The sequence below is a fragment of the Argopecten irradians genome, chromosome 1 (genome assembly GCF_041381155.1).
Source record: "Argopecten irradians isolate NY chromosome 1, Ai_NY, whole genome shotgun sequence".
In the NCBI taxonomy this organism is placed as follows: Eukaryota; Metazoa; Mollusca; class Bivalvia; order Pectinida; family Pectinidae; genus Argopecten; species Argopecten irradians.
This window is the reverse complement of record NC_091134.1, coordinates 73,459,335-73,483,939: the sequence shown is the minus strand read 5'-3', so window position 1 is coordinate 73,483,939 and position 24,605 is coordinate 73,459,335. Positions and strand designations below refer to the sequence as shown.

The 24,605-nt window shown below is 37.0% G+C and overlaps 1 protein-coding gene across 2 annotated transcripts in view; it reads left to right on the top strand.

The window, feature by feature from the left end:
* The window catches only part of LOC138307653 (protein kinase C-binding protein NELL1-like), a 118,670-nt gene that overhangs the window by 4,009 nt on the left and 90,056 nt on the right, over positions 1–24,605 (top strand). For both annotated transcript variants that reach the window (XR_011206028.1, XM_069248472.1), the window contains exon 2: positions 33–263. Coding sequence is in view for 1 of the 2 variants with exons in the window: in XM_069248472.1 (XP_069104573.1) it covers positions 197–263 (67 nt within the window). In the remaining variant the exon portion in view is untranslated. The remainder of the gene's footprint in view (positions 1–32; positions 264–24,605) is intronic.

Below are 24,605 nucleotides of genomic sequence, written 5' to 3'. Positions count from 1 at the left end.
CGTGTAGTGTTGATTTGTTTATTTTTCTCGAGGTATCCTGGTGTGATGACCATTCCTCGAGAAGAGGTGGTGACATCGAGGCGCTCCAAGTTCCGGAGTCGAGACGACTGTCGTCCCCGAGCAGCTCACCATTGTCCAGAAGTATGTGTGTTGTAAAGTGCTTTTCGCTAGCTAAATTATTGTACTGTGAAAAGGCATGGGACCATCTCAACTTGATAAGATCGCTCATATTCTGGTGCTTCTGTGTGGATTAATTATATACGGTAAGTACACCATTGATTCACATTTCGTCTACGATTTCTCTGAACTGTATATGAAAAATTATTTCATTTTAATTTGTAACATTATTCGCATGATGATACACATACTTTGTTTGTCAGTGCATGTATTTGTTGTAAGTCTATGTAAATTATATGAATTCAAAATCGTGGTTTATTGGCAGACAGACAATATTTCATAAATATTGAAAATGTCGGACAATTCCACAATTTATTTCATATCGTGAGCGATTACGAAATTGTTTAGTTAAATCCAAATATAAGGAAGGTATCAATGGATGTCTTTTATGGTACCGATAGTATATTACAGCCATTTAAAAAAGAGAATCAATTTTGTTATTTACTGTTCGAAAGATAGGTCAATGTTTTATGAAAAGTATTTTGTGCTCATTTGACACGTGAGTGTCGATATCTTGTAGGTCAATACTTCATCTATCTGAGAGTTTAAGTGCTCGCACGGTGTTTAATGACAAAATGTTAGGGACACAGGCCCAGTTTTAATTATAGATTAAGTAATGCTCGGTGAAAATCAGTGGAAAATATTGGATCATTTTCATATTTATGCTGCAAAATAAAACCAATGATATACTGTTCAATCCAATGATGATAAGGCTATTTAGTGTGACGTTAGACTCGCTGACCTACTGAAGTATTACGACCCGGGATACTATCTATATCCCGATCGATATCACACTGTATGTAAAACACAAACAAAGGGGTCCCTGGAGTCTCACAGGTAATGTGTCCAACAGTAATACCGGAGAGCGTAGATCTATAGAACCATCAGTATAAAATATACTCCGCCGTCTAGGAGCACTCGATAATCAACAAAAATACATTTAGTTAGACCATTATAGTCGATATGTAAAACGATTGTGTGGACAGAAGAGTGTCGGGAAGACGGAACATTTCATTCTCTGTCGTTATTGTCTTGTTTTACAATATGCATAGAAAATATAAAAAGTTGATAAATATATTAAACTGTACATGATGTTTTGATATAGAAATAGGTTGTATAAGATTGCGATAGTGAACGGGTCGATACATAAATTGTTCTAAAAACACAAAATATCATAAATGATAATGTAATTGTTTGTGACGAATGAATTGTATGTTTCTAGGTGCTCTGATTATTTTATGTGTTTTGATAATGACTGTCTGAGACACATGTACATTGTAGTACCTATGTACCACTATCCCCTGCTAAGCTGCACTTTACATGATGAGAAGATGCATCCATAGCGGTCAGGGATCGACTAGTTACCATGACAGAATCCTGGCGCGCGACTAGCATTCCCATACCACCAGAGATTGAGGCTTTCATTGGTTTATGTCATTTGAATGTGATGCATTTGACGTTAAAACGCTAAGCCTAAGAACCCAATAGCGTCATTACCATGTAAACAAAGGCATAATGTGTCCTTCGGTGTTTAAAATTGTAATATCGGGTCCCTGCAAAAGGACACATAATTTTGAGTGACAACTTGTGTCTCTGCAAAACGTCAGTAAGGACCTGGTAATTCCATACTCAGATAGTTCGAGAGAATTGTCATGCATAAAACTACTTTTTATCGTTCGATCATTGTTAACTAATTATTGGACACCTTAACAGTATTTATATTACTTTATGTATATTTGTTAATGAATGGAAAAAAAATATGTTTCAAATATTTTAACGCAAATTTTATCACTTTCCGGATCTTTGAAGACAATACTCCCTGATCCAATTTCTTGTTTCAATTTGCCCTGCTCTGAGTATTTCCGGCGCGGCCGCCACACACACCTCCCATCAAGACAGAAGGCACTGGGTACAATATCTCATGACTGATTTAATACTAATTATACTCTTTCCAATGCTAAATTTTCACGAAACTGAAAATTGAAGATTTTCGTCATATTTCTTAACTTTTCCTTTGATATCTGTTTGGTTTATGGTATCATTAGAAGCGTAATAACTGCTACCTTAGGCGCCGCTGTGATTTAATTTCCCATTTCTTTGATTCAAAGCCAGACATTATTTCACGGGACCCACAATGCTTATTGCTGAACTGACGGGTACTGGGTGCAAAAATCGCACCGCTTTCTTTTAGCCTAATGCAATCCCGGAAGTGAACGTCTGGCTATCAATTCGGTTTTCTATAGAGATGAGACCGTTAATTATCTTACTAGTGTCCATATTCATCCAAATAAAGTGCTATTTGTAGTGTCAAGATTGTCTAGATTAGATGCAGCGGCTTTTTCTGTTGTATATAGTATGCTATTTATAATTTACTCGGTCTTTAAAGGCCCACTACCTTTCCGAAACGGCTTTTAATTTTTAAAATAGAAATGTAAAACGAGATTGATAATTTTGTAGAGTCGCAAAAGTTATCAACTTACCGGTAATGCTACACTTATCATCACCTTCTGAACAATTTAATTTAAATAAATAAAATGTTAATTTTCATAACGCGGGTCGTCTTATGTTTCCCGCCGCCGTCCTAAATGCCGCGCGGTAGTTGACTATCACTGCCCCAGAAGGCAAAACAGTGAAATGAAACTCAACTGTCATCATATATAACTCAGGAAAACTTGCATAAGCTTCATGTTATAATCTCATCTTAGGCCATCGATATATATTTTCTTATGTTATCTATGATTTTTAGAAACCTTTAAATTTTGCTCCGGAAAGGTAGTGGGCCTTTAATCTGCATATTTTGTGTTTATTTTGTTTTTCCAAAGTCTAAATTTGATAAATATGATTATGAGCAAAATAATATGGACGTGGAGGTATCGTTCACACTAGGAGTGTAGAATTATTTAGGTGTTGGGCGATGGTATGGAATCACCCTTGCGTTTTACACATCAGTGGAGGAAATCCTGGTGAGTCTGCAATATCATCGAGCAGACAGAACGAGGTAATGCACACAATATGCTGCACAATTTGTTCCTATCCTGATATCTGAAGAGATATATTCCATACCACAACACGTGTACAGCTGAACATCATATCCCATAATTAAGTTTCCGGAAGTCTCACTTACGAGATCAAACATATGGTTTTACATTCACGGCCCGCACTAGTGTTTTATCCCCTAGAGGACGTCACGGAGTTGTGAAGACGAAGCACCCCCACCCCCCGGGATACGTGGGATGGGACACCTGTGTATCAAAATGTATAAAAACTGCGTGTGAAGTATACAAGTTTCACCTTGTGTTTGCCAGTTAAACCGTCTGCATCAGTTCACTACGTTTAATATATGGCCAATTTGCAATTAGAAACTGTTGGTGGGGTAGTTTATCTTTACCCGATATAGATGCTTATCTAGCCAACACACGGATGGTGGAAAGGGCATCGCGTCAGATAGCTCGTATTGGCATTCCGGATTTTACATCGACTTACTTTCTTTGTCAATTACAATGTTCTTCTCTATGAAATTTTCTAAACTGTTTTCAACTTTCTGCAAATTCAAAATTAAGACCAAGTTGTCGGTTACTAAAAAGAATTTATACTTGCATAATTTCGAGTTATGTTGGGAACGTCAAATGTCGAGCGATACTGCCAATCGTAACTCAGGACTTAGGTCGCCGTCATGTCAGTTCGTCAGCAAGTTTTAAATAGAAATAAAACATGATTTATTGTTTATGAAATGGCAACCTGTTGCAATAGTATGTAACTTTTGCGTTTTATCTTCCGACAAAAAATGATATCTTCTCTAAGCCGGCTGCATTAACACGTTGATTCAGCTGTTCGTCTAAGCGCACGTGTCATTCTCTATCAAAATCATACATCACTGCAAGATACAAGGTCAAGATCGCCCGTCTGGTACATTGCTGAGAGGTCAATGTCATTATTGATATTTTAATATATTTAAAAAAAATCTAGGGTGCAAACTGTTAGCCTGCGACAAATGTGCTCTTAAAATAGTTTGAGGTTGAACCCCTCTAAGAAGTTCCTCACAATCGTTTGACCGATCGCCAGGTGTAATATAGCCACGCCTCTCGCTCACAAACGCACGTGTTTCTATTCAATGTCGGAGCAAACATCGTAGCGCACACAATACAAAATGCAAAGTCACGTGCGGTTTGATTGACTGCTGGCGATCTGTCATATATGAATTAAATATCTAATTCTACAAAACAATTAAATTTTGGTAATTCATAAAACTTCATTTCTTATATTCGTCAACATATTATCCAACATTATATAATCGCTATAACTACTTCGTTTTCCCGTTAAACTTTACTCTTGTGCACACGTGGATTTTCTCTTGTGCACACGTGGATTTTCGCAAATAATCTTGACCTCACCTTTTTTTACGATCTGCTTTTCCTGATAGTTTAGAGCATAAATACTTTTCTATGGCTTTGTTGTCCTGCAATTGAATGCCCACTTATTTTTGTTCACGACCTGCTTTGTGATAATTGTAGGACTTTTTACAGATGTTTTAGGTCCATGTGATAGTAGTGATGGAATACACACAGCACTGGCCTCGCCAAGTCGTATGAATCATAGAGAATGCACGTACATTACACAAACCGTATGTAATACCGTGGTTATAAACTAGGTCTATACTATGTATATCATCATAGTGTTATACAGCATAATGATAAAGCCACGATGATCGTTTTATAACGTTTTCCAATATTGATCTCCTTTTCAATTGAATATTCATCAGATGTAGACCTGTTTCTCATTTAACTCATTTTTTACGAAATTTTAATTATGTTATATACAAATTAATTATTTAAAGATTCCAATATCATACCTTGCGTATGAAGCTCAGACCTAGATTTTGTACGATTTTGAAAAATACGAAAATATACGTTCCTGTATTAATAATTCCTAAAATAATATTCGTTCCTGTATTAATAATACCTAAAATAGCATATGGCCTGTATAACAGAATATTTCGGAACAAATAGAAATGTACTTCAAGGATGGATGTGATGTGTATGTTTTGTAAGTCAATTCGGTGTCTCGGTTATAAGGAGGGGGGGGGGGGGGGGCAAGCGATCCTTTTTACCATATATGAATACTTTTAAAATAGTCTCTTAATTGTACTATTTACTTCTGATAGACCGCCATATCCTTGTCTGCTGAGCCCGTGAAATTCCATTTCGAACTCTGGGGATTGTTCGTGTTTGTACACTTTTTAAAATGCGAGAAATATTTCAAAGCAATAATTCCCAGTCAAAGGGTGCATTCGAATACACATTTACTGTGATTCTTTGTAGTTAAAGATTCGTACTCGGAATCGTCCATTTAGATACTTCATTATCTTACCAAAAATCATCTGTGGTATGCAAATATCTTCATTCGGTAAAACAACCAATCCACTAACCCAGATTTCCTTGTGTACCTGTTTAATGTTTAAAACAAACTCTAAAGACACTATATTCGTAAACGAAAGGTACGTCTTATATAACAAGCCCATTATAATATCACTTATAAATATGACTTATAAAAAATATCACTTATAAATATAACTTATTAATAGCATACTTTTAAATATCATTATAAATATCTCTTATAAATATGAGTTTAATCTGGTAGCGAAAAATTTCTTTAAATGTACTTCCATGCATATGACCTCTCTTTTTTATTTATTTTTTCACGTCTTAATTTTTTTCTTTATATGAAAAAGGTGGGTGATATAATGGCATTATGGTTTCACACAAAACAAAAAAAGTTCCAAAATGAATTTGGAATTTTGATAACTTATTTTAGATCGAATTATAAGTATTAATATAAATCTGTTTTATGTTATGGATATATAACACAAAAATCTGAGTGTACTCTTATCATAATTTACTTAGACTACACTCAGATTTTTATCTCCATAACATGAAAATTTATTCAAGTTAATCCGTAAATGATAACGAAATGCTGAGAAGAATTTTTTTTTTCTTCTCTATTTTGTCATAAAATAAGTATTTTATAAATTTACGAGAATATCATTGTCATTGTAACGTGTTAATCCTCAGTTAGTGTATATATACGATACAATATATCCATTAAATCCTTAGATACCGTTGTATAGATATAGATAATATACATATTTTTAAATATGCGATTCTATTTTATCAATTAAAATCCCTTAGTACCCTTTATACGCATGGAGATTTACAACCAAAGTTTAAGTATCACAGACATCTGCATCTGTAACTATGTAAGTCTATACATAATAATCATACCTAAAGTTCTGTATTGTTACGGTCATTCTTTAATACATGTTATTACGACATGGAAATGCGTGGAATTATAAGAGTGCCGTTAATGTTCGCATGATTTCATCTTGCAAAAATGCTGCACCGAGTTTCTCTGACTAGCGAACACCAGCTGAAAGATAAATTTAGTTACAATATAATATGATATTTTTTTTATGTTTTTGGAAACATTTGGTAAATTATTGTTGGGTATTAGTATTACAGGATACGAGTATGTATTTATGTAACAGTTGCTATATTTCTGGGCGGGATCCAATGGCGCTCATCCTCGACGCTGGCTAATATTTCTTGTTATCATGATACGCGTTTTCGACGTACATATTCGCGTGCCTTTCGCGTGTGTTTCCGGTCTTTCAGGATATTGCCCCATTACCTGTAGAATTATATCTGTCTTGTTTGGTAATGAGAGAACGCGCATGCATTTCGACCTGCCATTTTGTTTTCTATAGCACATTATTGAGTACAAATACGCTACCGGTCATGGAGTACAGTTCTAATTCCATGTTCCGTTTCCTATGCCTACCGTCCATCGGGAGATACGGAACCCCCACATCTGTGTCCTTGGGACAGATATAACTTCATCACTGACTTGTAAACTTCCTCCGTGAAACTAAACTAAATAAACGTTCCGTAATCCTTTGAATCTCGAAGTGTCTAAATCTCAATCCGCGGCCGCTTCGTGACCCCGTAAACAGAAGGTTCGGATGCGGAATTACAGGTTATGTGTGAATATATCGTAATTTTACACATTGTTTATAAATCAAGGTTATGAACTCAAAAGTTATTTTTAGAAACTGTAAATAAAGTGAAAGTAAACATAATCTGTATAGCTGTTTTATCGCGAGCTAATGGAAGTTTCCATACTACATGTCAGAAGTCACTGAACATTGTATAATATTATAGGCCAACGTACATGGAACGTCAACATAATAGGAAAATAGGTAAGATACATTAAACTGGCTGACAGAGTTTTCTCTGGTTTTCATAAGAATTTATCAAAAAATATGAAATTATCACTGCTAGTATTCTGATGTGTACTCGGTTTTCATTAATGTTGAATTATTTTCACAAAGTTATTTTATATCCAGAAATGGCATAATTCCCGCATGATAAGATGATAGGCTTACTATCCTACTTGATAAGGTTTTTTGTTGAGACACATACATAGATAGGTAAATCACTTTTGTTTGTGAGAATGTCTATATATAAATCTAATAATACTTTCCAACATAAATACTCCATGACCACCAATTCATCTGAGGTAAACTAACGATCGGGTGACGTGTATCCATGAACAAACGACGGTTTATATTGGATGAAAGGTAACACGGTATTGTTCTTCGATCATACATATTGAGATATCAAAAAAGCCTAATTGTGATATTAGAATGACCTACGCCACGAACGGTTGAATCAGTCATTCCGCCTTTGCCGGGATTTCTAAATGAATGCAAATATGCATTTCTTGTCATTTCGACTTTGACTTCTTTAATATTTCATCTTAGTTGATGTTCAACATAATTTTTAGGCATCTTTAAAGCTCAAAAACAAATGTTTTAAGGAAGCAACAAATAATAAATTGTGTTGAAATTTGTGACAGGAACTAAATGAAGCGTTTGAAATGTTAATGTTTGGTTGTCATGTAAACATGTCAATGTTTGGTTGTCATAGAAATGGAAGACACACATTTAGACATCAAGGGTTCAGTTAAACTTAGTTAGAAACATTTTTGGAGGACGATTATTTTGAAAATGTTTGTTGAATGCCAAAAACGTCAATCTATGTAAACTGTTTCCTTGTAAATATCCTGCCGTATTATCAGTACAATGTTTCCGTAAAACTGTGAAATCCTGTGCCTTTTATTATCGGATATCCGCCGACATTTTGTTGGCTGCTGTTTGGGTTGTTGTCCTGATTTACATTGACTGTGAATAGGAGAAGTCAGGTGTGTGCTATAACATCTTGCCAAGTGATATTTAGTTACGTTTCTGACAAAACAAACAATACGGTTTCATGATTATTTCATGATATATCACATTAGATAACTGCCTGTTACAAACCCGAGGTTGTAGTTATTATTTAACTAATTCGTTATTAAAGTCGCTTAAAATTTGTTGAAAAATTTCAGAAATCCATAACACTGATGTTTGTTTAAATATGATTTTTTTACACGAATATTTTAAATCATTTTTTCTAATATACCTAGAGTATTAGAATATCTTTGCTGGTGTACAATGATTGTCCGAGAATTCCCGATCACTTTCACTGAGACTGTACTTGTGTTTAGTTATTGGTTTAGTGTATGGGCGATTTGGTTTATCGGGACTTTAGTGAGGACATTCTGTAAGTACATGCATTCGCCGTTTTAATTAGGTACATTAAAATAGTGAACCATCATCTGGTAATGTTTAACAATAATGGTTGTATCAAATATTGACATCATATTTAGTATCATTACATTGTAATACTACATTTTGTCGTTACAATGTAATGTTACATTATCTAATTATACTGTAATGTATTATTAAATTGCATTGTATCATTTCAATATACTTTTAAAGATTTTCCCGGCACTTTTGGTTTGTTGTGGGCGCCGACTATTGCTAATATCATGGCGGACGGTAGATCGAATAATCATACCCTGCCTCCACTCCGTTCCCGGCAGGGTATGAATTCCACCTCATTGCCGAGAGTGTTGCAAGCCCGATGTGATATACAACGGCCACTTTGAGGCTGATAAAAAGTATATTTCCCTGATATTATCCATATGTAACTGTGTTGTTCTAACAACTATGATTAATATTAATATTCACAAACCTGCCGATTATACTGTTTCCTCAACTATTAGTGGTAAAATCCAAGGCTACACACATATAATTCTGTTCAAATACGCCTTCATGTTTGATTTGCCGGAAACCGTGACGAAATGAAACACGCAACAGGTAAAAGTCAGTAAACTAAGAATAAACTTTGTGAAACTAAAAAATATAAAAATTAATCCAAGTTAAAAATTATGTGACATTATATTTTTTCGTAGTAAAAATTTGTATGTGATTCCATATATGGTAAATTGCCATTTTTGGAGCGCGAGACTTTCTAACGAAATGCATCATGGCGGCCAAGTGAGCTGTGTCGGGTATTGAGCCATTCTAATGTGCTTACAAACATAATTTAGACATAGAATTTAATTACAAATTTACTTGACATAAGCGAATTGTAACATTTTCACCGCTGGATGTTTTGCAACGCTTCGGTCAACGGAATCATAGCTCTGACGATGACCATAAGTCAGAAAAATCTTCCGTCCGTCGTTCATATAAGTTACATAAAGAGAAAAAAATAAGTTTTGACTTAAGTCTGCACTTTTGTTTCGAGAAATTGAGGCCAGGACTCCATTAAATTTCTGGTAAAGTCGCCAGTCTCTCGGTCAATGTAAACAGGTTATAATCAAAGTGCCCCACTGTGAAAGTTTGTCCTGTGTTAAATATCAAAAACATTGAGTTAGACCAAGTCAACAGTTCAGGTGATAACATGCGAAGATTACCGATAACAGCCGAGGTTCCAGTACTCAAAACGAGGCTTTATTAGTTATCTGGTACGTCTTCCATGTTAAATGTGCGTAATCGTGGTCAACAGAACTCGTAAATTGAGTAACACACAGTATGTGTTATCTGTTATTTATTTACAAACGTGGGATAATTTGTTTACCGATAGCTTGAGACAACGGACTGTAAATATTTGAATATTTATAACGTCGCCATTAAATTGAATATGCACGTAACTTCCTGAAGCCCGTGAGTGTATCCAATAAATGCATGTCTGTATTGTTCCAGAATTACCTGCGAACACAGCGGTATACCCCAATCATTTGGCAGGTACCGTATATGTATAACAATAAGCACATAGTAAATATCCTAAGTGGCATCCACACCCAGATCTTCTCCACCTTAACATTGATCACCAACCTCAAACTACGTCAAATACATCAATCATGTCACCGAGAATTGTAATTCCGAGTTGGACCAAAAGTGCATTCACCAACGTTAAATCAAATGACGTTGGCCATATTCTACAGAGTTACATTTACCGGATTCTACGAACGTTTCCAATTAATTTAATTTGTTATAATTACGCTGAGAATCTTGATCTATCCGTGAACCTGCCAGTTTGGATCATATCATATACACATTAGTTTTTTTTGTTTTTGCTTTACTCCACTCTCTACATATGTTATCAATATAAACATGTTCGCCGTGGCAAGCCATACCTACGATGGACAGTAGACTGTTTTATTAGATTAGCCATATTCACAGCGGACTAAGACGGAAGGACAAGCCCCTTTCATCCTTGGGATAATTATCCAATAGCTTTATCAACTTACCATTACAGTTTTTCATAGTTTTTCTTCAAATGCTAACAAAATTTAATAAAACAATTATCGTTAATCTGAAACCAAAGTTCATGTAAATGCGTCAATAAACGAAATGAATGATTTTAAATTTCGCCTTTTTACAAGAAGGTCTTAATCTGGTAGCATTACAAAGCTGAAGTTTTTGTCAATCCACGCCATGAGTTTGATCTGCTGTAATTAGCCTCTCTGCTGGTTGTCCGACTAAATTAGTCTTATGATTTAAGTTGGAACAGCTTCCCTTTAGCATAGTAACTGTTATAGATGTGTTTACATGGAACCTTTGATATATATACCTAGTCAGATGGACATGGTCCAGTGTTGTTAAAACCTGCCCAGTCTTTGTAGGATCTCTGATGCTAATCTGATTTACTGTGGAGTATGCTACATATGTGTTTTACTAATTTTATCAACACTGGTAATTTATGTATTCTAACCCTCCCTACACAACAGAAGTGAATCGTTCGTACTCTACGTTGTATTACCATACTAATGTGACGTAGATGTGTGATAACAAATAAAGCCATGTTATATTCATAAATAGGGCTCCACCACAATAGTATACCGCGAAATACCGCCATAAGATATACGACAAGAACTAATACCATGTAAAAGATATTGCTGTTTCGATTCAATTTGCCATAGATTGTAATATAATGGACCACAGTTATCATTTAGTGATTGTAGTAATTACTGACCATATCACTGAACGCGTGTTCCTAACAAGGCGAAGATGGATGGTCAAGCCACGCGCCTTGCTGGGTCAATAACGGTCATCTGTTCATTATACAAACGGCCATTAAGAGAGTCTGAAGTATCGAGATCGCCAATAAAATGTAGAGAATCTTATTCCTTTTCCTTCCCTTTCTCATCCTAGACATGAAAGTCGTTACCAGTTGCAGCCATGTACTTCAATCCAACTGACCATCGGTCAGTCTCTGGCCATTCACTTTGCCCTTATGATGAGGTCATGGAGTCAATTAGTGTGAAGTTGGCTGTCATACATGCGCTTTTAAGTGCACGTGCTTTACGTGGACAGGGCGGTGATGTATTTGACCCTTCTTGGTGTGTGTAAGCCTTCCGCCGCTAAGAACGGTTTTGAATTGATGAGGGTGCTTTCTCCGTCCAGCCTCGCTAAGGACATGGAGTACCCTAGTATTGTACCCTAGTGTAGTACCCAATCAGGTAGCTATCAGTCAACACTAGATACCAAACTATCAACACACCGGGGTCATGACCAAATATCTTTAAAACAGGACAAAGGGTATGTTTACATTTGTTGTAAATGACCATTTTGACCACACGCACTGTTGTACTTGCTATAGGTTGATTGTAGGGCTGCCTAATGATGTCATTTACGTTCTCAGGAGAAGCTGGAGTCCGTATCTACAAGTCAAACTATTTATATACAGTGGGCCCTCGATAATCCGGACACCTTCGTTCCCAGCCTAAACTGTCCGGATAACTGCCGAGATTTCATAATGAAAAATTACATTCCGCTCCCAAAATGGAGTTTCGGATGCGGAATCCGAATTTCCGGACTAGTGAGTATTAATAACGTTACGGAAATCCGTTCCCTGATATTTCCATCCGGATTGTGAGTTTCCCGGACTATCGACGTCCGGATTATCACGGATCCACTGTATGTCTTTCCGAGCTTGATTTTTAGGTCACCTGAGACGAAGTCTCAAGTGACCTATTCTAATCGCCTTTTGTCCGTCGTCGTGCGTCGTCCGTCGTATGGCGATAAACAATTTACTTTTTCGACTTCTTCTCCAAAACTTCTGAACCAAATTTGTTTAAATTTTGCAGAAACCTTCCATAGACATATGGTCCCAGCCCCCCAGGGCCCTGAGGGGTGGGGCCAAAAGGGGTCAAATAGGTGAAAACTTCAAAAATCTTCTTCTGAAATTCCAGAAATGGTAGAATCAAATACTCTTCATAAATTAAAAGGTCTTGAGGTCCTTTACAAAAGTTGTGAATTATATTACCCTGGGGTCTCACGTTCCCCCGTGGGGAGGGGGTCAAGTTTACTATAGTTTATATAGGGAAAACACACTTTTTGGTCATTTGTAATAGGAAATAAGTCAAATGTTGTCAGAATTATCAGTATGAGAAGGCCATTGAATCCTGTTAACAATTTTTCCACGACTGACCCCCAGGGGCCTGAGGTGTGGGACCAAAAGGGGTCAAATAGACAAAATCTTCAAAAATCTTCTTCTGAAATTCCAGAAATGGTAGAATCAAATACTCTTCATAAATTAAAAGGTCTTGAGGTCCTTTACAAAAATTGTGAATTATATTACCCTGGGGTCTCACGTTCCCCCGTGGGGAGGGGGTCAAGTTTACTATAGTTTATATAGGGAAAACACACTTTTTGGTCATTTGTAATAGGAAATAAGTCAAATGTTGTCAGAATTATCAGTATGAGAAGGCCATTGAATCCTGTTAACAATTTTTCCACGACTGACCCCCAGGGGCCTGAGGTGTGGGACCAAAAGGGGTCAAATAGACAAAATCTTCAAAAATCTTCTTCTGAAATTCCAGAAATGGTAGAATCAAATACTCTTCATAAATTAAAAGGTCTTGAGGTCCTTTACAAAAATTGTGAATTATATGACCCTGGGGTCTCATGTTCCCCCCTAGGGAGGGGGTCAAGTTTGCTATAGTTTATATAGGGAAAACACATTTTTGAGCATTATTTGGTCATTTGTAATAGGAAATAAGTCAAATGTTGTCAGAATTATCAGTATGAGAAGGCCATTGAATCCTATTAACAATTTTTCCACCACTGACCCCCAGGGGCCTGAGGGGTGGGGCCAAAAGGGGTCAAATAGGCTAAAACTTCAAAAATCTTCTTCTGAAATTCCAGAAATGGCAGAATCAAATACTCTTCATAGATTAAAAGGTCTTGAGGTCCTTTACAAAAATTGTGAATTATATGACCATGGGGTCTCACGTTTCTCCCTGGGGAGGGGGGTCAACTTTACTATAGTTTATATAGGGAAAACACATTTTTGAGCATTATTTGGTCATGTGTAATAGGAAATGAGTCAAACTTTGTTAGAATTATTAGCCTGAGATAGTATTTTAACATCATATCCATATTGGTCCTGGCCGACCCCCAGGGGCCAGAGGGTGGGGCCAAAATTGGTCAAAATGGCTAAAATTTCAAAAGTCTCCTTCTGAATTTACAAATTTGATGGAACCAAATACTCTTCATAGATTCGAATGTCTTTTTAAGGCCCTTTACAAAAATTGTGAATTTCATGGCCCTGGCATCTCAGACATTCCCCTGATTAGGGGTCAAATCTATTTTAATTGATATTGGAAAAACACATTTATGAGCATTATTTGCTTAATTTTCAATAGGTCAGACTTGGTTAGAATTATTACCCTGTGATAGCATTTTAGCATCATATCCATATTGGTCCTGGCCAATCTCCAGGGGTAGATGGGCGGGGCCAAAAGGGGTCAAAATGACTAAAATAAGAAAAAAATCTTCTGAATTCACAGATTTGATGGAACCAGATACTCTTCATAGATTGAAAAGTCAGTTATAAAATTACCGACTGGGCCTCTTGTTGTTCGAAAAATATGACCAATTTTTGTGGGTGTAAAAACCTTACTGTGACTATGGCCTATTTTGACTGACATTGAAACTTTACGATAATTGAGAAAATTTCTTTTGATTTTATACAATTTAATCATGGAGCTATTTTTTTTGTTAAAATGACGTTTATAAGTGAAAGTAAAAACATACCATACCGCGCGGAGATTGATACAAACATGCAGGCACGTGTTGGGAAAAACAGATCAAACGTTTGTACTATCGAACTACCGTACACCATGCATATCGTGTATCATAATGTATGGACACATTAAATATCTTATCTTAACTCTTATTTCATATCGACAAGTCTCTCAGCATCAAAACACTGCTATTCCATGTATCTTACATTGGTTGATGTGGGGATACAAGGCGCCCTAAAGGTCAGAGACTCTCAGAGGAATTCCAGAATTCATATGGTAAGGTTTTCGTCTGAAAATAGAATGCACATTTGTCGTATAAGTATAAACACTTGAAATCCTAAGAACTTGATATTCTTTCTACATTTCTGTTTCCTACCAGAAGTTTTTAAATTGATCTCTCATCTCGAGTAGAGAATCACTATAGTTATATAACCGAGTTTAAATCCAACACAGTAATTAAAGTTGATGTACTTGATTGTTGATGTACTTGATTGTTGATGTACTTGATTGTTGATGTAGAGCCCCGAGTTACAGTGATAATAGACCTGTTAAAATGTACCTTGGTATTAGGTGGACTGTTTCTATAGAACTTGAATCAATGGGTTCCATGTCTAAATGTCGTGCAGTTAGGTGGGTTTGGGGTTCCGCCCTAGTACATATACAGTATCCCTGCTTGTGATAGAAATTCTGAGGAAACTTAAATGGTTATACCTGATATATATTTCCCGAGCTACCTCTAATCACAGATACTCTGTGCTTCTACACTGTTCGGTCCCTTCCCAATATCAATCCAACAAGCCTTGCTAACAACAGGTGAAGGCAGGAACGATTTGATGGGGCAATTATATTTTGTCCCTCCCCACACGCTCCTTAAAATCGTTTTTGTAAAGTGCCCGAATCCACTAGAGCTATTACGGGAAAGGTGGACTGAGTTTTAAGTAATTACTAAATGCCCTGCCCAGCCCGTGAGTTCTGAGGAACCCCACACTAAACCATGCTGTTTCGATTAAGGGACATGTGTTTAGACATGAAACGCTACTTGAGAAGCTCGTATACTGGGGCTTGAATCAAGCTCCTCCCATTACGGGGACATAGGTTTTCTTGTTTCCGTGTTGAATGCCTGGAAATGAAGTGATTTAAATTTTATACATCAGTAACCAACGTAACGGTAGGTAGGTTACATAGGGAGTAAAAACTTATAATATCCGTAATCACTTTTGGCATTTGATAATCGCCGATTATTTGACTTTAAGTCTGTGGAATGTTTATCAATGTTATTATTATTGCTGTAGGTAGTGTCTTGACAAAAGCAGAATACAAAAAATTAATGTATGCAGTCTTTATCAACTTTACACACACAAGTGTTGTTCTCTTGCTTATGTCTTTCGAAAACCTTTGGGAATTGAATTACCATACATCCTGGAAAATCATTTTGAAATAATGTTTTTTAAAGTGCCGTAATAATTGGATGAGTTTCAGACACTGTACGTCCGATTTACTTATCAATGAATATCCCTGCCGATAGGACCGTTCTTGTAAATCCCAGTAGGTCCCGCTGATTTTCAGCACTCGAATTTAATCCGTCGTGTCTGAACTCGGTGAAAAGCGAGCAATCTTCACTTCAAATTATTAGCCACCGACGGCAAACACTGAGCGTGAAACACGAGGATGGAACGCAAGGTGTCCGCACAAATCCTGTGTAAATTGGGTTTCGCAAGAAAGAAACCTTAAAACGCTCAATATATTATATAAACTGTTAATGTTTAAGTAGATTTTCATAGGAACATAAGTTTACTTAAGATGCGGTGGAGCTTTGCAAGAAAAAATCTTAGCATGTTGTATTTATCAATTTAATTGTTTATATTTTAGTACATCTTTGATAAAATTGCATTAACTTGAAATACAATGGAATTCTGTATAAAATACATTTTGCAATATTTCATCCTTAAATGTTTTGGAATATTTTATTTAAAATAATATTATTTTGAAATGCGATTAGGGTCTGTAAGAAAGCAACATTAAATGCCAGATTTCTTTACGAAATTATTTCTGTATATGCTATGTTGGTTAATAACAGGTTCATCGGATGCTGTTAGAAATAAATTGTAAAATGTTCAATATATTACCTTACTTGTATTTGTGATAACGATAATTTTACTTTGAGGTCATATATAGGGTCCATTTTTTCATGGTATCCATGTGATAATTGTTTTGTTTTAGATAATTTAGATTATCAAAATATCAAGTGATTGGCCATCGTTTCACCAATTATAATAAGTAATTTCATTCTGTTTCTCAAATCATTTTCATTTCAGAATAAGGGGCAGTAAACCTGATGATTCTTTGATGTATGCTTTCAATTCATCAGGAAATAGTATTGATCGGATTGCTTTTACTAAAATCGATCCACGGTAATACGATTGCATAAAGTACTATTCTTAAATTTATTTCTATATTTTGTTTATTTTAACATTTTTTTTAAAATTTAGTTTTATTTTGCAAATGTTTTGGATACACTGGTATTTTTGCTTTATGAAAAAGTTGCAAAATACATGTTAATCGAATTATTAAGTATCGAAAATACATACAGTTAACGTAATTTCTAGAAGGTAATACCCGCGACCAACAAAAGTTTGAAACACTTCATTAAAGCCAAAAGTCACTATGAAAGTATTTCCATAGTCGTGATTCTGTGTGGCTTTAATTTAGTGTTTGTATTTTTTTATTTGCGTTGTTTACTTAAATGATAAAAAAAGATTTCTGACCATTTCGAAAATAAAGACAAGAACCAATTGTCGAAAAACAAAGCAAATAATCGAAAAAGGGCACATATTTACAATATACTTGAAGTTGAAGGGTACGAGAAAAATAATCTTAAAGTTTTAATGATTTCATTATCTGTGGTCGATTAAGTCTTAAGAAATTTGTAATGTTTTCAAAATACATGCAAGGCGAATTAAGCTTTAAAATTAGCATGACTCTATTGACCCCAGGTCAAAGGCTTTTGAATTTTTGTGGGCGCATCATTTCACGAACCCTGACAAATATGTGAATGTCAGTAGGATATAGACGCTATCTTGACCATGCTTTGCCAAAATCGTACTGTTGGGATGGTTTTATGGTATAGTTGTTTACTGAGATTATAAACCGATAGAGTGATATAGTAAGGCTATTCGACAGTGATAGGAAACCGTGACATATGAGTCAGCACACGAAAGGCTTCAACAGCGTGAGTTTTATACAAAACTGTTTATGCTGTTAGTAAAACTTCTACCAAAATTTATGCAAGTACTTCAAAGGACTTGATTGCGTTGTACAAGGCGGCCCCTCGTTATCCAGAAGGCTGGTTTCGCTGAGCTGGCAGTATGCTGTATTTAGTCTACGATGTTCTAGGTTGATGAGTTTACGTTTTAATACCGCTAAGCTTGTGGACCATGTATTACAGCCGCTCCGTGATACACCATCCTACAGGTTGTTGGGGGAAGTGACTGTCTGGTCTATCTCGTACAAACACTCAGGCTGCATTACTTGTCTGCATAATCTATGAACAGAGGCTGCGAAGAGAGGCTACCGCTATCAATGCTATGTTCAACGTCTGCGAAGTTTTTCAACAAACCGAAAGTAAAATGTGTATAAGTTTACACAAGGCATACCTCAGCTCCTCCTTTGTATAGTCGTTTAGGCGATCTATGCCCCGAACTTGTTTTAAGTTTCAGATGTTTTATGCGTTCTTTTAAATTTCACTGCTGTTAAAATGAAATTAAACTAGCTTTGTCCAGTTTCAATGCCTCTGGCATTATACCGTGCTTTCCTACTTCTGAAGTTGCTCAAATGTCAAGGATAACGTCGTTTTGACCGCATTTTGCAGAAAAATGTAGTTTTTGTAACTTGTTGCTAAGATTGCCTGTTTTGTTCAAATTTTTATGAAGATAACGAGAAATTTATGATTGCAGGCTTTTTACAAATGAAGTCTTGTTGCTTTTAACAAATTATTAAACTTTTGAAAGTGTAACATAATTTATGACACACCCTGTACTTTAAATACTTTGATGTATTATTTTCGATTAATTTTCGTTTTTGCATATAAAAAATCATCAGATCATTCTATAAAATACGTTAGGAGATTATTTTTTACGTTCGTGAGAATATTATATCCCTCGTAACTGAAAACAAATTATAAAGAAAATATGAAAATTGTGCAACTTCCGTAGTCTTACCACCTGCCCCTTAAGCCCATGGGTTTCCTTGTGTTTTTAGCCCACCATCATCAGATGGTGTGCTATTCAAATCGCCCTGCGTCCGTGCTCCGTCGTCCGTGGTCCGTCCGTAAACAATTCTTGTTATCACTATTTCTTAAAAACTGCTGCAGGGATTTTGTTCAAACTTCACATGGAGGGTCCCCTTGGTCCATATTTGTGCCATACAGATTTTGAGGCTGATTGGAAAAACAAGATGGCCGCCAGGCAGCCATCTTTGATTTTGGCAGTTGAAGTTTGTTATCGATATTTCTTGAGAACTACTGAACGGATTTTGTTTAAACTTCACATGGAGGGTAACCTTGGTCCCTATTTGTGCCATACAGATTTTGAGGCTGATCGGAAAAACAAGATGGCCGCCAGGCAGCCATCTTTGATTTTGGCAGTTGAAGTTTGTTATCGATATTTCTTGAGAACTACAGAAGGAATTTTGTTCAAACTTCACATGGAGGTTACCCTTGGTCCCTATTTGTGCCATACAGATTTTGAGGCTGATAGGAAAAACAAGATGGCCGACAGGCGCCCATCTTGGATTTTGATAGTTAAGGTTTGATATCCCTATTTCTCAAAAAGTGCTGAAGGGATCTTTCTCAAATTTAATATGTAGGTTCCCTTAGGGCCCTTGTTTTGCATATTGAATTTTTGGACCAATCGGTGAACAAGATGGCCGCCAGGCCGACATCTTGGATTTTGATGGTTAAAGTTTGTCATGGCTATTTCTCAGATAGTACTGAAGGGATCTGTCTCAAATTTCATATGTAGGTTCCCCTAGGGACCTAGTTGTGCATATTGCATTTTGGGACCGATCGGTCAACAAAATTGCTGCCAGGCAGCCATCTTGGATTTTTATATTTAAAGTTTGTTATCGCTATTTCTCAGAAAGTATTGAATGAATCTTTCTCAAATTTCACATGTAGGTTCCCCTAGGGCCCTAGTTGTGCATATTGTGATTTGGGACCGATTGATCAACAAGATGGCCACCAAGGAGTCATTTTGGATTTTGATAGTTGAAGTTTGTTACCGCTATTTCTCAAAAGGTACTGATGCGATCTGTCTCAAATTGTATATGTAGTATGTTTGAAAAAGTTTAAAAAGTAGAGAAAAGATCCATCTTTCCTTTGTCAGATATAGATCATTCTTTGGTGGGCGCCAAGATCCCTCTGGGATCTCTTGTTGTAGATACCAGGTCATTGTTAGGCCCCGCCCACACCATAAGACGATCTATACCACTATGACAAACGGGGCCCCAAACCTGAGAACATCAGACCGGCTCTCCTACTGAAAAGTACATTAAAACCTTAACAACATTCCTCTAAAAAATGTGCAAATGTATTATATGTATATATATAATGTCTGGGCGATGGTTATCCCACCACATTACATAACCTGGGGCACAGGAATAGATACATGGCCTACATTCTGGCACTATTTTTATCGTAAATTGTTATATAATGGCGGACGGTTGTTTCTTATATACAATTAACATTCCCAGGCGGCTTCGTACTGCCATATTTTATCTTTCAACGCCCCACAGCACACGAACACACACTCGTTATAAATGCATTTTGAAAATTGACAAACGATTAGTTTTAATACTTATCCAAAGACAGTTTTATGTTTGAATCAGAAATGAAAAGTTAGCCGTCATTCACGTTAAAGTTACGTGCACTTAGGCGATAAGTACAAATTAACATCTGTAAATCGGCGACACTTGACACAGTCAATCTTGTGCAGTAAAGAAGTAACCTTTTTAAATTGTTTTACTGAATCATTCCCCGAGCTCAGTTGAATAAGTTTCCGTTTTTATACTTGGGATTCATTATAAAATAAACAGCTCGCGAAGGCTTGAAATATTCTGCCAAACATTTAGATTCCAAGCATATATTTGTCACGTTTTTGCTAATTAAACATTGTGGCTTTGCTTGTCATGAATGCGGTCTTGCAAGTTTGTCAAACATTTTTTATCAGATTTACAGAGTGTGAAATGCTCTTCATCGTTAATACTGTAAGATATTCCACCTTTAATTCCAGCGTCTGGGAGTACGGCCAGGCTCTGAGAGGAAGCAGCACGCCACCATTCAGAAGAGACTATATAATTGGTTAAATTTCCTTCCGACACGTAAAGCTCGTGCAGCATTTCCTTATTCATTAATATGTATTCGGTGTCAATTTATGCGGCTCCTTGTTGTTCAGAGGTTCATCAAGCCGTTTTTATTACATTGTTAAAATTGCTCGATTCTATTTTCCCATAAAGCCTATCTGCCATCATTACGATATCTAGAAGTCTTTGATAATGTTCTGAATGAACTCTTTACATCACTTCCTTCATCTGAAATCTCTTGTGAGGCGTAATAACTGTTTAAGGTGGATCTACAGAAGCTACTGGCAATTTTAGGTCGTTATTACCAGTGAAAAGGCCCTATGGAATAGCAGCCTAACCGATTATAAGGCTGTGAGATACTAGATGGCGGAGGTCACATGTACGTGGTCTTCTACTGCTACAATGCTAACACGGAACCATTGTATCCGGAATGTGTTGTGTTTCAAAATTAAATCAAAATTTATTTCCTATACATTACGTCGGTTCTTGATGAAGTGATTGATCTATTTTGATCAGTTAGCGACAGTGGATATTCGACTTAATGTATCACATTTTTACAAACAATTACAACCATTACTGTTTTTCTGTATAGAGGTTATAAAAAGCCAACACTCGGGTGACGGTATCGGGCGTCTTGTTTTATTTCTGCTGCTTTGTAGTACAGTTAGTGTTACAGGTTATAAAGAGCCAACAGTTCCTCTTGTTTTATTTCTGTTGCTTTGTAGTACAGTTAGTGTTACAGGTTATAAAGAGCCAACACTCGGGTGACGGTATCGGGCCTCTTGTTTTATTTCTGTTGGTTTGTAGTACAGTTAGTGTTACAGGTTATAAAGAGCCAACACTCGGGTGACGGTATCGGGCCTCTTGTTTTATTTCTGTTGGTTTGTAGTACAGTTAGTGTTACAGGTTATAAAGAGCCAACACTCGGGTGACGGTATCGGGCCTCTTGTTTTATTTCTGTTGGTTTGTAGTACAGTTAGTGTTACAGGTTATAAAGAGCCAACACTCGGGTGACGGTATCGGGCCTCTTGTTTTATTTCTGTTGGTTTGTAGTGCAGTTAGTGTTACAGGTTATAAAGAGCCAACACTCGGGTGACGTATCGGGCTCTGTTTTATGTTGGTTTGTACGTGTTACAGTATAAGGCACATCGGGCCGGGCCTTGTTTTATTTCTGTTGGTTTGTAGTACAGTTAGTGTTACAGGTTATAAAGAGCCAACACTCGGGTGACGGTATCGGGCCTCTTGTTTTATTTCTGTTGGTTTGTAGTACAGTTAGTGTTACAGGTTATAAAGAGCCAACACTCGGGTGACGGTATCGGGCCTCTTGTTTTATTTCTGTTGGTTTGTAGTACAGTTAGTGTTACAGGTTATAAAGAGCCAACACTCGGGTGACGGTATCGGGCCTCTTGTTTTATTTCTGTTGGTTTGTAGTACAGTTAGTGTTACAGGTTATAAAGAGCCAACACTCGGGTGACGGTATCGGGCCTCTTGTTTTATTTCTGTTGGTTTGTAGTACAGTTAGTGTTACAGGTTATAAAGAGCCAACACTCGGGTGACGGTATCGGGCCTCTTGTTTTATTTCTGTTGGTTTGTAGTACAGTTAGTGTTACAGGTTATAAAGAGCCAACACTCGGGTGACAGTATCGGGCCTCTTGTTTTATTTCTGTTGGTTTGTAGTACAGTTAGTGTTACAGGTTATAAAGAGCCAACACTCGGGTGACAGTATCGGGCCTCTTGTTTTATTTCTGTTGGTTTGTAGTACAGTTAGTGTTACAGGTTATAAAGAGCCAACACTCGGGTGACGGTATCGGGCCTCTTGTTTTATTTCTGTTGGTTTGTAGTACAGTTAGTGTTACAGGTTATAAAGAGCCAACACTCGGGTGACGGTATCGGGCCTCTTGTTTTATTTCTGTTGGTTTGTAGTACAGTTAGTGTTACAGGTTATAAAGAGCCAACACTCGGGTGACGGTATCGGGCCTCTTGTTTTATTTCTGTTGGTTTGTAGTACAGTTAGTGTTACAGGTTATAAAGAGCCAACACTCGGGTGACGGTATCGGGCCTCTTGTTTTATTTCTGTTGGTTTGTAGTACAGTTAGTGTTACAGGTTATAAAGAGCCAACACTCGGGTGACGGTATCGGGCCTCTTGTTTTATTTCTGTTGGTTTGTAGTACAGTTAGTGTTACAGGTTATAAAGAGCCAACACTCGGGTGACGGTATCGGGCCTCTTGTTTTATTTCTGTTGGTTTGTAGTACAGTTAGTGTTACAGGTTATAAAGAGCCAACACTCGGGTGACGGTATCGGGCCTCTTGTTTTATTTCTGTTGGTTTGTAGTACAGTTAGTGTTACAGGTTATAAAGAGCCAACACTCGGGTGACGGTATCGGGCCTCTTGTTTTATTTCTGTTGGTTGTTTGTAGTACAGTTAGTGTTACAGGTTATAAAGAGCCAACACTCGGGTGACGGTATCGGGCTCTTGTTTTATTTCTGTTGGTTTGTAGTACAGTTAGTGTTACAGGTTATAAAGAGCCAACACTCGGGTGACGGTATCGGGCCTCTTGTTTTATTTCTGTTGGTTTGTAGTACAGTTAGTGTTACAGGTTATAAAGAGCCAACACTCGGGTGACGGTATCGGGCCTCTTGTTTTATTTCTGTTGGTTTGTAGTACAGTTAGTGTTACAGGTTATAAAGAGCCAACACTCGGGTGACGGTATCGGGCCTCTTGTTTTATTTCTGTTGGTTTGTAGTACAGTTAGTGTTACAGGTTATAAAGAGCCAACACTCGGGTGACGGTATCGGGCCTCTTGTTTTATTTCTGTTGGTTTGTAGTACAGTTAGTGTTACAGGTTATAAAGAGCCAACACTCGGGTGACGGTATCGGGCCTCTGTTGTTTGTTTCTGTTGGTTTGTAGTGACAGTTAGTGTTACAGGTTATAAAGAGCCAACACTCGGGTGACGGTATCGGGCCTCTTGTTTTATTTCTGTTGGTTTGTAGTACAGTTAGTGTTACAGGTTATAAAGAGCCAACACTCGGGTGACGGTATCGGGCCTCTTGTTTTATTTCTGTTGGTTTGTAGTACAGTTAGTGTTACAGGTTATAAAGAGCCAACACTCGGGTGACGGTATCGGGCCTCTTGTTTTATTTCTGTTGGTTTGTAGTACAGTTAGTGTTACAGGTTATAAAGAGCCAACACTCGGGTGACGGTATCGGGCCTCTTGTTTTATTTCTGTTGGTTTGTAGTACAGTTAGTGTTACAGGTTATAAAGAGCCAACACTCGGGTGACGGTATCGGGCCTCTTGTTTTATTTCTGTTGGTTTGTAGTACAGTTAGTGTTACAGGTTATAAAGAGCCAACACTCGGGTGACGGTATCGGGCCTCTTGTTTTATTTCTGTTGGTTTGTAGTACAGTTAGTGTTACAGGTTATAAAGAGCCAACACTCGGGTGACGGTATCGGGCCTCTTGTTTTATTTCTGTTGGTTTGTAGTACAGTTAGTGTTACAGGTTATAAAGAGCCAACACTCGGGTGACGTACGGTATTCGGGCTCTTGTTTTATTCTGTTGGTTTGTAGTACAGTTAGTGTTACAGGTTATAAAGAGC